The sequence below is a fragment of the Megalopta genalis genome, chromosome 2, assembly GCF_051020955.1.
Source record: "Megalopta genalis isolate 19385.01 chromosome 2, iyMegGena1_principal, whole genome shotgun sequence".
NCBI lineage: Eukaryota > Metazoa > Arthropoda > Insecta > Hymenoptera > Halictidae > Megalopta > Megalopta genalis.
This window is the reverse complement of record NC_135014.1, coordinates 28,743,466-28,756,846: the sequence shown is the minus strand read 5'-3', so window position 1 is coordinate 28,756,846 and position 13,381 is coordinate 28,743,466. Positions and strand designations below refer to the sequence as shown.

The 13,381-nt window shown below is 51.8% G+C and overlaps 1 protein-coding gene across 3 annotated transcripts in view; it reads left to right on the top strand.

Annotated features, from left to right (window-relative positions):
* Delta (neurogenic locus protein delta) overlaps positions 1-13,381 on the top strand; it is a 76,577-nt gene that overhangs the window by 29,348 nt on the left and 33,848 nt on the right. For all 3 annotated transcript variants that reach the window (XM_033486543.2, XM_033486544.2, XM_076518966.1), the window contains exon 3: positions 4,226-4,289. In XM_033486543.2, the coding sequence (XP_033342434.2) occupies positions 4,226-4,289 (64 nt within the window). The remainder of the gene's footprint in view (positions 1-4,225; positions 4,290-13,381) is intronic.

Here is a 13,381-nt window from a genome sequence, read left to right as displayed (position 1 = left end):
TCTCCGGGTGCGTGTGACGTTCATAATTAAACGTCGCATTATCGCCGCATGCACACGTACCAGGCACCGCGTGTACGGCACGTACTTATTACACAATAACAAGCCGCCCGGTTCGTCGCCGCTTGTCTCCGCTTGTCTCCGCTTGTCTCGGCTCTCTCGCGCGCGGCGTGCTCGACGCGTGTGTCTTCGTTCGTTCGTTCGTTCGTTCGTCGTCGTCGTCGCCGCCGGAATCGGCGTGGGCAGACGCCGCGCCGCGGCGAACCGAACCGAGCCGCGCCGCGCCGATCCGAGCCGGTGTTTGCCCATAGGGAGGTATCGTTGCGGGATTTATGGTCGCGCCTGCGATTCGACGCCCACCGAGGAGCCTTTCCCGCCGCCTCGATTTCCACGCAGATATCCGCGAAACGATCCGAGCCACCAGTCGGTTTCCTTTTCCTCGGAGACCCGCCGAGAACACCCGGCGCGTAGGTGGCGGCGAATCGATCCCGAGAGGACGATGTGTGGCCCATTGTTGGCCAATCCGTCGGCAGAATATGACTCGCCCGCGAAAAACGCGACGGAACCGCCGCCGCCGCCGCTTTCCAGCGGGATTCGATGGGAGCGGCTGTGTGCCGCTACAAGCGTTGCCGGTCGTCGGGAACGCGACGGTATCGTTCTAATAGGTAGTTTGCGATAATTGATTAGTTGAGAGACGAGTATACTCGTCGAAATATTGCCGATTATTCGGGACGAGTGTGCTCGTCGGAAAAGGGGAAATTGTTGGATGGGCGGGTGCTTTGATGTTCTTTGATTAGTTGCGTGTTTTGTGAGAGCGTTGATCTGTTGGTTGTGGCGGCTTCTTTTTGACGAGTATACTCGTCGAATATAGTGTAAGCGTCGCTGTTAAAAAGGTTGATTGAGAGGACGGTTTTATTTGATACATTAATGTTAGTAGTAGTTATTGATCATAGTTACTTATTCGCGCGACGAGTATACTCGTCGCGATGCGAGGTATTGTTGCTTCTCCCTGACGAGTATACTCGTCGCGACGCAAAATACCTCTACTTTTTTCCGCGACAAGTATATTCCTCGTGACGCAAAATACTGCCACTTTTCTCCGTGACGAGTATACTCGTCGCGACACAAAGTACTGCCATTTCTTCGCGACAAGTGTTCTCGTCTAGACACAAAATACTGCCACTTCTTCGCGACAAGTGTTCTCGTCTAGACACAAAATACTGCCACTTCTCTCCGACGAATATACTCGTCGTGACGCAAAATACTGCCACTTTTCTCCGTGACGAGTATACTCGTCGCGACACAAAGTACTGCCATTTCTTCGCGACGAGTATTCTCGTCTAGACACAAAATACTGCCACTTCTCTCCGACGAATATACTCGTCGTGACGCAAAATACTGCCACATCTCCGTGACGAGTATACTCGTCGAACAGCTAACCGGTTAATTATATGTCGCACAAGAGTGTTAAACGGATTGTGAAAGAAATCAAACAAATACGGTGCAATTGCAGTAATTTCCACGCTTTTCGAAGAGATTGCAACAGCTAACTAACTGGTTATAAGTCAATCTCACTCCGTTGCCGCCGCAGGCGTTACCAACAGCATAACACGCTCGACGGTGAACGCGTTCAACCCCTTGTCTTGCGATTTCTCTCGTAGCAGCGTTGATTGGGACTTCCTCGTCGTTGAGATAATCTGTTAAGAGACAAACCGTCTGCCAATATATCGCATTTTTTCGCATTGCAAAATATCAACCACTTACTTCCCCCGAAAAATAAACTGGCGCTAGAAAATTCAAACTTTTTCACCGCCGATGGCATTCGAACTTTTTCGCATCCCGAACAATCTACTCAAACCCCGATTCTTCGAATATGTCGCGATAAAAATGAATTTTAAGAACTACTCGAGTATTTCCAACAGTTGCTATGTCAATGTCTATATATATAAAAAAAAAGAAAATGACACGCGTATCTTGTTAGAGCTATAGCTTGATATAATATTGAACTATAGCTTATAGAGAAATATTGGGTTGGCAACTAAGTAATTGCCGATTTGTTCAATGAAATAAAAAATTTCTTTTTTACTTGGGACGAAGTTTAATCTGTAATGTATTTTCCATTTTGTTCGATGACCTTTCGCCATCTCTCCGACAACTTGAAAATTCCACGCTCGTAGAAAGTCTGATCCTTTTCGGCCAAAAACTGAGTTAAGTGAGATTTTACAGCGTCATCGTCGTTAAAAGTTTTACCGCGAAGGGAGTTGTCCAGGGATCGAAATAAGTGGTAATCCGATGGCGCGAGATCAGGGCTATACGGTGGGTGTAACATCGATTCCCAACCAATATCCATGAATTTTTGCCGAGTGGACAAAGACGTGTGCGGCCTAGCATTGTCCTGCTGGAAAATGACACCTTTACGATCGACCAATTCTGCTCGCTTTTCCTTGACCGCTGCATTCGATTTGTCCAGTTGCTAACATTCACGGATAATAAAAAATAACATAATAATAATAATAATAATTTTATAATATAACATTTACGGATATCATAAAAATGGGAGTGAGAGACATCTATAACTGAAATCGGCAATTACTTAGTTGCCAACCCAGTAGCTTGCAATTTCTGAAAACAGTATAAATTCTGTTGCATTCGTGTAATCGTTGACAGAAAATCAGCGTCGCGTTTCGATTACCAAGCATTAACGAATAAGCAGCATCCACGTTCGGCAGAGACTCGGCTCGAAATCACAGCGGCACGGCGGCGGATATCGCGTCGATGTTACAATAGGGATTAAAGCGACCGAAACACGTCCGCGCGATCCGTCGGTGCTCTCTCTCTCTCGTTGCGTACAATAATCAAATCAACACGTGTCCGACGATTTAATTATACCGGGTCGCGTAGGCGTGTCGATGGCGGATCGTTTGAGCGCGGCTTGCGTATAACAGGTTTCCCGTTCCGGGGAGCACGACGGCATTCCATTTAAACCGTCGGGTGGCGTCGATCGATTATTTATTTTCGCGTGCGATTAACCATCCATCCGTTGTGTCACGGTGTTGTCGGACAGCACGTGCCTCCGCGCGATTTCGTTCCAGTAACGCGTGCGCCCGTTATATAAAACCGATCGGCAACCCTCGAGCCTCGTTGTCGGGGTGAAAGCGACGCTCTCGCTCTCTCATTCTCTCTCTCTCTCTCTCTCTCTCTCTCTCTCTCTTTCTTTCTCTCTTTCTCGCTCTCTCTCTCTTTCCTGCCGGGCAATTTCAACGGGGGCCGAGAGAGGGTTGCAACGACTCGACGGTTCCCGCACTATCTGTCCCGCAACACGTGACCCGGTCGCGTTCTACCGGCTTTTTAGGCACGCTTCGCCGGGACAGGCACCCTTCTAATGCGCGGCAGGTGCGCGCGCGCGACCCGCCGCACCGCCTCGGGACGCTTAATTTATTGTTAATTGCGATACGTGACGGCACACGCGCGCAGCTGCCGCATTTTTCGCGCCGAAACCGGGACAAGTTCGCCGCCTCGTCGCCCCCCTCCACCGGGCCACGGATCGTTCGATTACCTTAATATTTCGAGGAGCACGAGATCCCGCGAAAGCCGGCTTCTCGTCGCCGCTCGGACTACAGGGTGTCCCGAAAACGACTCGCGATCCGGTAGCGGCGGGTTACTCGGGCGATTCCGAGCAACTTTTTCCTTTGCGAAACTTCGATCCGCGGCTTCGTTCGCGAGTTATTCGCGAAAAACCGCGACCAATGAGAGACTCGAGCTCGACCGGCGCGCGTGGCGTGCCAACGAGCGCGCGTCGCCGGTTCCGCCGATTGGCTCGGCCGGCCTGCGTCAGCGCTGCGACCTCTCGCCCCGCCCACTGGCCACCGTTTTTCGTCGATAACTCGCGAACGACGCGTCGTAGAACATTTCTGTAAAGGAAAAGGTCGCTTGAAATGACCCGAGGAACCCGTAGTTTCCCGGAAGTAACGTAATTTCCGGACGGCTTGTATATCCAGTGCCGAGAACATCCAGAGAAACGATGTTTAGGGGTGTCGATCGAAAAAAAACAGACTGCCCGAGGCAGCCACGGGGATGATAGGGTGGTTAACCCCACGTAGCCCGTGGATTTCAAAGTTCTCCGGCGATAAATATAGTCGGATTGGGAGGGTCGAAGCTGCCGGCGCGGTCGATTAGGGTGTACGCGTGTCCCCCCGGCGTAACTAACTGGTTCTCTTTCTGCTTGCAGGGCACCTTCTCGCTAATTGTGGAGGCTTATCACGACGCAGACAACACGACACACCACTCATCCGGTAAGTAAGCCCGGCTCTCGTAGCTATTAAGCGTTATCTGCGCACGCGGCGCGGCTATCGGGAACGCGCGCGCGAGCTGGCGCGGTGCTCTCGCACGCGCCCGCCGCGGCAAAAACCGTCCGTGGAAAAGAAAAAGTCTCGACGGAGAGGCTCGACTCGTGAAGAGAGGATGATTTTAAAATTAGTCCGCCATCCAATTAGTCCCGGTATCTTATATACGCCGGCAACGGAATACGGGGAAGGTTCCGAGCGGGGGCCAGGGCATGTGCGGTCCAGCTGGGTGTCCCAGTGCGCCAGGCATCGGGCCCGAACCAGTCGAGAAGCCACTTCCGGCGCGCGACGATCACCAGAGACTCCTCCCCCCCTCTTCTCAGGGTCTCGATACCTCCGCCTGGACGACGCGCATCCTTCCGCTCCGACTTTTCTGCGGACAAATATTATCCCGGTTTTTTCCCTTCAGCGGGCCCTTCTGGTTAGCTTCCTCTGGAAAGCGGGGTTAACTCTCTCTCTCGCGCTCTTCTTTCTCGCGCTCTTCTCTCTCACGCTCTCTCTCGCGCTCTTCTTTCTCGCGCTCTCCTCTCTCACGCTCTCTCTTGCGCTCTTCTCTCTCGCTCTCTCTCTCTCGCGCGCTCTCTCTCTCGCGCGCTCTCTCTCTCGCGCTCTTCTCTCTCGCTCTCTTGCTCTCTCGCCCTCTTGCTCTCTCGCCGTGTCCCTGTTCCATCAGCAGGCCCCGAATTGTCGCCGGATCGAACGCGGCGAGCAGAGACGGAACAAAATCGAGCAGGCTCGATGCGCGGCGCGCAGTTTACTTTTACTGTTACTCCCCTGTTCAGCTTTCCCGGCGAGCAATGCGAGACGACGCGGAGAGCCGCGTGTGCCCGCATTCTGCCGATCGGTTCCAGCTGCCTCTCCGGTCGCTGGCTCCTCTTCCCTGCCGACCAGTTTTCACTCGTGCCTCCACCTTCTCTTCTCCTCCTCCTTCTCCTCCTCGCTCATTACCGCGATATACGTGCTCCACGTGCACAAAGTGCCGGCTCCGTTGTGTCACCGCAGCCAACGGAGGACAACGGTCCGGGACGGACGGACGGACGGACGAGGACGGAGAGAACCGGCCCGGCGGAGCCACTAGTGTTTCCTTCCTGTGTAACCGTAGCACCTAGCTTCCACCGGTAACCCGAAACCATCTGTACACGGGGATACGGATGGATCCTGTACACACGAATCCGCCTAACCACTTCGATCGTCCTTCCGCGGAGCATAGACCGAGGGCCCGTGTGTATATACATGTATATTTATTTCTGGCCCGCGTCACGTTTATCGGGCCTGCTTCTCAACCCTTTGACGCTCATTCGTGCGACCGAGACTGGTCGGGTAGTTTTGATTGAGTTACCGTTTTGGTTATGTTACGGATGTCGGGTGCAATTCGTTGGTCTAGCTAGTCGGTCAAACTTCTAATTTGCTGTGTTATTTATTGTTATTTTAGATTTTATATATTCGTTTAATTCTCATGCACGATCTAGTGCCTTTATGTAGATATATTATATTGATATTAGTAGATATTATTAGATATTTTTATTAGATATTATATAGATATTATATAAATATATATTACACACACATGATACTGCTGCATCAGCAAATTAAATCCATTTCAAACGAACTTAATTACAATCATTTCTTCAAAGAAATCTGTACCCAATTGGTTGAGGGTAGCTTCCGGTCGATCAGACTAAAAAGAAGATCATTTCTAGGCTTTTCTTTTCTTATAACATATGTAAACAACATCATAATTCCTGGTTCTCAATATTTTATTACGTATCTTCCGAGAATACGCGAAATCGTGCAGTATGTCCCCGAGATTATAATACTTCCGGGAAACGAGAGCTTCCTCGGGTCATTCGAAGCAACTTTTTCCTCAGCGAAAATGCGATCCGCGGCCTCGTTTACGAGTTATTAGCGAAAAACGTGGACCAATCGGAGGGCGAGCGCGGTCGGCGCACTTCGCCCTCGCGGCCAATGCCGGGTCGCGTCGATCGCGTGACGCGGCGACAGCGGTCGCGAGGGCGGGGCGTCAGCCGTGCGCGATCTCTAATCCGTCAGCGTCTTTCGCTAATAACTCGTGAACGAAGCCTCGTAGAACATTTTCGCTGAGGAAAAAGTTGCTTCAAATAACCCGAAGAATCGCTCCGTCCCCATGGCGTACCATAATTTTGAAACACCTCGTCTGGCTCTCTATTTTCTCTATTTGGAAAGAAAACGTGCCTCGTTCTACGGGGTGGTCGAAAAGTTCTCTTCCGACGGCGAGACGTTTAGATCGTCTCGTTCGTAAATCCGAGCCGAAAGCATCGTACTTTAAAACGTCAGACGCGTCATTACAACATTGAGGAGACTTCCTACGAAATTAATTCACGATTTTCGTAGTCCGCGACTGCCGTCGACCGACTTGCCGCGTTCGAAGGAGCGATCGGACTCGTAGTTCCGGCGAAGCTCTCGATTTCAGAGCGGAGCCGGCGACCCTCGGGGCGATCGATGGCCACGGCGTGGCATCTCTTCCCTCGAATACGTATATCCAGCGCCCGTGAGGCCCCTGAGGATGGGCCTCTACCGCGAATTTCGTTCTCCGCTCTTGATTTCGTCGGAGCCGGCCGGGGTGCCCCACGGGGCAATCCTTAGCACAGATATCCGTGCTGCACAGCTGCTTTGCTCGTTCTCGAGACGCACGCATATACACACACACACACATAAGCATGTATATCGTGGCTCGGGGCGTCGTTCGTAAGAAGAGCGAGACCGCTTAATTTCTTTCCCCGAGGTCCTGCGCGCGTCTGCCTGGCAATTAGAGTGAACCGGAGACCGGAAGCTACACTCGGCCGTGCGGCGCTCTCATGCGTGTCGTTCGCTGACGTGCACCAACACACGATGCGCACGTATACACATACACGGACACATATACAGACACATATACACGAGAGGCACACAGAAGAAGCCGTGGCACACGACGTCAGGCCAGAGAGCAGCGAGCGGCCGCGGCTCGCTCGCTCGTTTCGGTCCCCGTTCGGGCCCCGAACGATAATCGAATTTCGTTACTTCGGCCGCACCATCGACGGCTTTAATTCGCCGCTTATCCGGCCGCGATCTGCCCCCGGCGAGCTTTCCCCGGATGCGGAAGCAATAAACATCCTTGCCGGAGGAGTTATTTGCATGCACGGTTTCCCGGTGCGCCCCGTTAATGAGAGAACCTCGCGCTCTCCCTCCCTCCCTCCCCCGCGCCACTCTGCTCCGATGATTCGCGCGAGTTCGTACGCGCCTGATCTATCATCGGCCGGCGCCGACTATTTTATTGGCCCCCCACGTCCCCCCCTCGACACCCCGCGATCGTCTTGATCCGCCGAGATCCCGCTTGTCGGCGAGTTCTCTCTCGATTTCGTGGAAGCAACACGTTGCAACGCGAATCAAAGTCGCCGCGGCGCACACATACACGCATACACGCCGAAGAGACAAATCAAGCCGCATCAATCGACGCCGAGCCGCGAAAGTCTCGATGCGACGAGGCGGCGAGCATCGCGCGCTTCGATCCAACGCTTCGAGGCGTTGCTTTGGTTCCTGTTGTTGTTGCTGTTGCTGTTTGTTGCTGTTGGCGATTCGACGATGTTTCCCTGCCGGTTGCACTTTGACGAAAACGACCGGCGATCGGTTTTAATCCTTTGCGCTATATGACAACGAGGCAGACTCGTGATGAAGATTTTACACGTAATCTAATAACGCTAAAGCTACCGAGCAGTAATACTAACCTGGCATGTACCGCTTCGCAAAAGTGAGAAGACCGAATTTATTTAGAATTTGTAATGTTTTTATTGTATAACTTGCTCTCCAATAATATAACTTATTCGAGCGTTTTCCACGAAAGAGTCACGGAACTTTGCAGAATTGCAAAATAAGAAAGCAGTCGCGTTCAAAGCACGGTAATTCTAGCGTTAATAAACTACGGCTTGTCTTACGCGGCGGGTTTAATCGGATTCTCGAATTTAATCGATTCTCGAACGTAGTTAACAAACGCGGCTGGGCCGAGAAGATCCCTAAGAGACGAGCTTACGAACGAAAGAAAGAAAGAACGAACTAACGAACGAACGATCTGGGTTAGAGAACGATGGAGCGTGGCTGAAAGCCATCCAGTGTTTTCTAATTAAATTTCTTGGCCGCGGTAAGGCGCCACGTAGCGCAGACGCGTTCCAGGCTCATCGAAGCCGCTAATTACGCGGGAATCGAGGCGGCGATGAAAGGAGTGCGAGAAAAGAGGAAGAGAGAGAGAGCGCGCTCCAGGAAGAGAGAGTGAGAGAGAGAGAGCGCTCCAGGGAGAGAGTGCGAGAGAGAAAGAGCACTCGAGAGAGAGAGAAAGAGCGAGAGAGAGCGCTCCAGAGAGTGAGAGAGCGAAAGAGAGAGAGCGCTCCAGCGAGAGAGAGAGAGAAAGAGCGAGAGAGAGCGCTCCAGAGAGTGAGAGAGCGAAAGAGAGAGAGCGCTCCAGCGAGAGAGAGAGAGAGAGCGCTCCAGCGAGAGAGAGAGAGAGAGCGAGAGAGAGAGCGCGCTCCAGAGAGAGAGAGAGAGAACGCTCCAGAAAGAAATAAAGAGAGAGAGAGAGAGAGAGAGAGTGCCGGCGAGGTGGCAGGCCGCCGCTGCTTCCTCTTTTGTCTGGAGGCAGCTCGAGAACGGAATTCCTCCCGTTATCCCACAGAAGACGAGAGGCATGTACCTGCTTATGGCCGACGCGAAAACAGCTCCCATTAATATCCGCGGCTGCTCGGACGTTGTTTGGACACGTTCCTGGCCTTTATCGCCGAAACACACCGACTCGCATTGTGCTCTGCTCGCCGCAGCACACCGCTTCAGCAGCAGCCCGCTTCTGCCCGCTTCGGCTCGGGTCTATCGCGCGCTCTCCGCTCGCCCACAATATAATGTGCCCCCAACGGCCCGGTGAAACGAGCCCTTTATTGCCGGTCGCTCTGCTCGGATGCTGCTTCCTTTCTCAGGCCCCTGTCCTCCTCTCTAGCTCTCTTTCTCTCGCTCTCCGTCTCCCTTTCTCTCTCTCTCTCTCTCTCCGCTCTCTCCGTCCCCCGGCCCACCCTCTTTCTTCTCCCCGCGGCGCGCCGTTCGCCGCCCACCTCGCGGCTACACCTGCGAGACTATGCTCGATCGCGAGCAGCTGGGAAATTGGGCCTGGAAATTGGGCCCGGAAATCGCAGCTGGAAAAATTCTGTATCGAAAATCGGAAACGATTTCCGCCAAAGTATTTTTCGCCTTAATCGCGACAGCGGCGCGATCGCTTCCGCTTCGCTGGGGGCGGTTTCCGACGCCGTTCGGTTTCGGTAACGCGATCCCTCTCTCTCTCTCTCTGTGTCTCTCTTTGTCTCTCTGGCTCCGCGCTTTTCCTTTCGTTGTCGCGTCTCGAGGTCTGGTTTGCGGTGACGTTCGTTTAAACGATTTACGACGGGCAGGTTTGCGGTGCGAGTTAGCGCTCGCCGGCAACGGGAATCCGGGCTGCGAGCCAGTGACAAGGCTTGCGTCACCGCCGATTGTCAACCTATCTCTCTCTCTCTCTCTCCCTCTTTCTCTCTCTTGCTCTCTATCTCTCCGGTTTTCCCTCGGGCCCGCTCCGACCGGCTCCGCTCGGCCCGCAACACCTGCTTCTCTTCCTCGTGCCGCGCGATGGTAATGACCACGGGTGGCAATTGGTCCGGTTACCGACGCCCAGATAAGCCTCCGGGACCCGGAATTCGAGGAACAAGTCCCTCGAGTTGTCCGACGGTCCCACCGGGCCCTCTCTCTCTCTCTCTCTCTCTCTCTCTCTCTCTCTCTCTCTCTCTCTCTCGGTTCTCTTTCGTCGCGACCTCGTGCCGCGACCGATATCGCGCGCGCCCACGTTTTCTGCGGCCGCCCCGAACGCGTCTCGAGATGCAAATTCATCCCCCATCCCCCCTCCCCCTCTCGTCGTCGCCTCGGTTCGTATATCGGAGCAAAGTGTTTCACAGATGTTTCGGATTCCGGGGGACTCGTTAACGAGAACCGCCAACGCCCATGAATATTCACCGGGCCGCGTGTTTGTATGAAACGTAATTGCATTAACACGGAATTATTCATAATTCGACGCGTGTGAATTGTTTAAAGACCGCGTCTGGATAGCAACCGGGACAGAGGCCGGCTCGCGAATTAGGCGAAAATTAGCGGAGATTCGAATCGGTAACTGTACTGCACGCGCGAACGCGGGGACGGAGGAGATCGGCGGGGGGTGAACGCGCGGAGTTCGACGATCAACTTCTCTCTCGTATCTTTGGTCGCGAGTTCCTCGTCGCGATCGCGCACTTTCTTCTTCGCGAGCGATTCTACAAGGTGACCCAAAAATGTCTCGTAATCCGAAAGTAGGGGATTCCTGAGGTGATTCGAAGGAACTTTTTCCTTGGCGAAAATGCGATCCGCGGCTTCGTTCGCGAGTTATTAACGAAAAACGGTGACCAATGAGAGACGAGCTCGGTCGGCGCAAGGCGGAGCCGATCGGCGGATTCTAGGCTTCGCGCGCTCGTTGGCTAGGCTGTCTCCTGCTAGCCGCCTCGCGCCAGCCGAGCTCGCCTCCTATTGGTCAACGATATTTTCGTCGATAACTCGTAAACGAAGCCGCGGATTGCATTTTTGCTAAGGAAAAAGTTGCTTCGAATCACCTCGGGAATCCCCCATTTCCGGACTGCGAGACATTTTTGGGACACCCTATTATAGATCGCGATCGACGATCTCGCGTCGTAATTTGGTCGCATGAAACTCGGTCGGAGCACGCGCGATTTGGAAACCTCGGGTCTGAGTGCGGTTCTCGTCGGAAGAACCGGATCGCGGTGACTCTGGATGGAGTCGTTGGAAAAACGAGCGACCCTGATCTTTCGTTACGTGTCGGGTCGCTTCGAGAACTAGTTTCGAGTAATAAGCGCGATGTGAGAATTTCGTGTGATCTGGCGGGCAAGTGGTTAAATGGCGGTTGAACGAACGAGGGTTTTTTATGTGCGGTGGATGTTCGGTGAATTCTTTAAAAATTCTTCGAGAACGAACATATTTTGAGAAAAGTAAATATCCGAGTTGAAGGATAGGTATTAATTTCTCTGTCAAGGTTCGCATTCGTCGAGAAACCGCAGTAATGCGTACACTTACTCTTGCACATTCATCTTCCGTGAGAAAAATGCTGCGTCGCTCTTGCGAGCGAAATTGCTGAAAAATTGCTTTTGCCTGAAAATTGCTTTCGCCTGAAAATTGCTTCTTATGGAAAATTGCTTTTACTTGAAAATTGCTTCTTCGGGAAAATTACTTCTTCCTGGAAATTGCTTCTTCTGAAAAATTGCTTTCGTCTGAAAATTGCTACTTCCGGAAAACAGGAATCCCGCGATCGCGAAGCTCCGTTACCGATTTTCCGACGAAAGGGTTCGCAGGACCCTGAACCTACGATTTCTCTAGCAAAAGGGCCCACAGGTCCCTGAATCGACGATTTCTCTGGAAAAAGGGCCCACAGGTCCCCAAACCTGCGATTTCTCTAGCAAAAGTGCCGGCTAGCAGGTCCCCGAACCTACGATTCCTCTGGCAAAAGGGCCTGCAGGTCCCCAGACCTGCGATACCTCTAGCAAAAGGGCCAGCAGGTCCCCAATCCTGCGATCCTTCTAGCAAAAGGGCCCAAAGGTCCCCAAACCTGCGCTTCCTCTAGCAAAAGGGCCCGCAGGTCCCCGAATCGACGATTTCTCTGGCAAAAGGGCCCAGAGGTCCCCAAACCTACGATTTCTCTAGCAAAAGTGCCGGCCTGCAGGTCCCCGAACCTGCGCTTCCTCTAGCAAAAGGGCCCGCAGGTCCCCAAACCTGCGATTCCTCTGACAAAAGGGCTCGCAGGTCCCCAAACCTGCGATTTCTCTAGCAAAAGGGCCCGCAGGTCCCCGAACCTTCGATTTCCCTAGCAATAATCGGCGCTAGGGTATTTTCCAGCGATTCTTTCCGACTGACCGCGCTGCTCTTCTTCTTCCGCTGTTTCTCGGATATTCCTCGGGTATTCTTCGGGTGTTCCTCGGATATTGTTCGGGTGTCTGCGCGGCTCGGGTACCTTGGCGCGCACCTGTAAACGCCCGGTGAACTCGAGGCCAGGCCGATTCAAGGTATTCATTAACGGACGCTCCGCTCCGCTCCGCGAAGTAGCCAGACATTTTCTATTGTTCATTCAGAAACGAGCGGGCTGCGAAAGATAGCCCCGAGCCCTGGCAGGTAGCCAGATGCATTACTTACACACCGTTTGCCCTATCGGCCCCGCGAAAAAGAGGAAGAAAAAAACGCGACTAGCTTCACCTAGTAACACCGATCGACCCGCGGTGTCTCTTGGACGGTCGAGCCTTCTTCTTTCTTCCTTCTTCTTTCTTCTTCCTTCTTTCTTTTTTACGCGTTTATGCAACTCCCTGCGGGTATTCGTGGATTTTAATTAGTTGAGAATCGAGTAACGGTGTTTCCTATCCTCTCTTCCTGTTTCACGTTTCCACGCGCCGATGGTAACCGGGCCTCGATCTTGCTTTATTTTATGCAAATCGCGCCGGGCTCGTCTATCAATCTTCTCGATCATTCTTTTCGAACTGAATTTGAACCACGTTCGTCGATATCGTCGAGCGACGTTATTTTACGTATCGAATTGATGCATTAATTTCGGGAATATCGGTTATATTATTCTGTATTTATTTATTTATTATTATATTTATTTATTTTCTATTTATTAATTCTCTATTTATTAATTCTCTATTTATGAATTCCTATTTATTTACTTTATATTTATGAATCCTCTATTAACTCTCTTTATTTATTTATTCTCTATTTATATATTTTCTATTTATTAACTCTCTTTTTATTTATTCTCTATTTATATATATAACACTTACTCTTGCACATTCATCTTCCGTGAGAAAAATGCTGCGTCGCTCTTGCGAACGAAATTGCTGAAAGATTGCTTTTGCCTGAAAATTGATGCATTAATTGTTAATTACATTAATTAATAATTAATTTACCGTAATGAAAAGAGGTGATTTTTTAACGTTTAT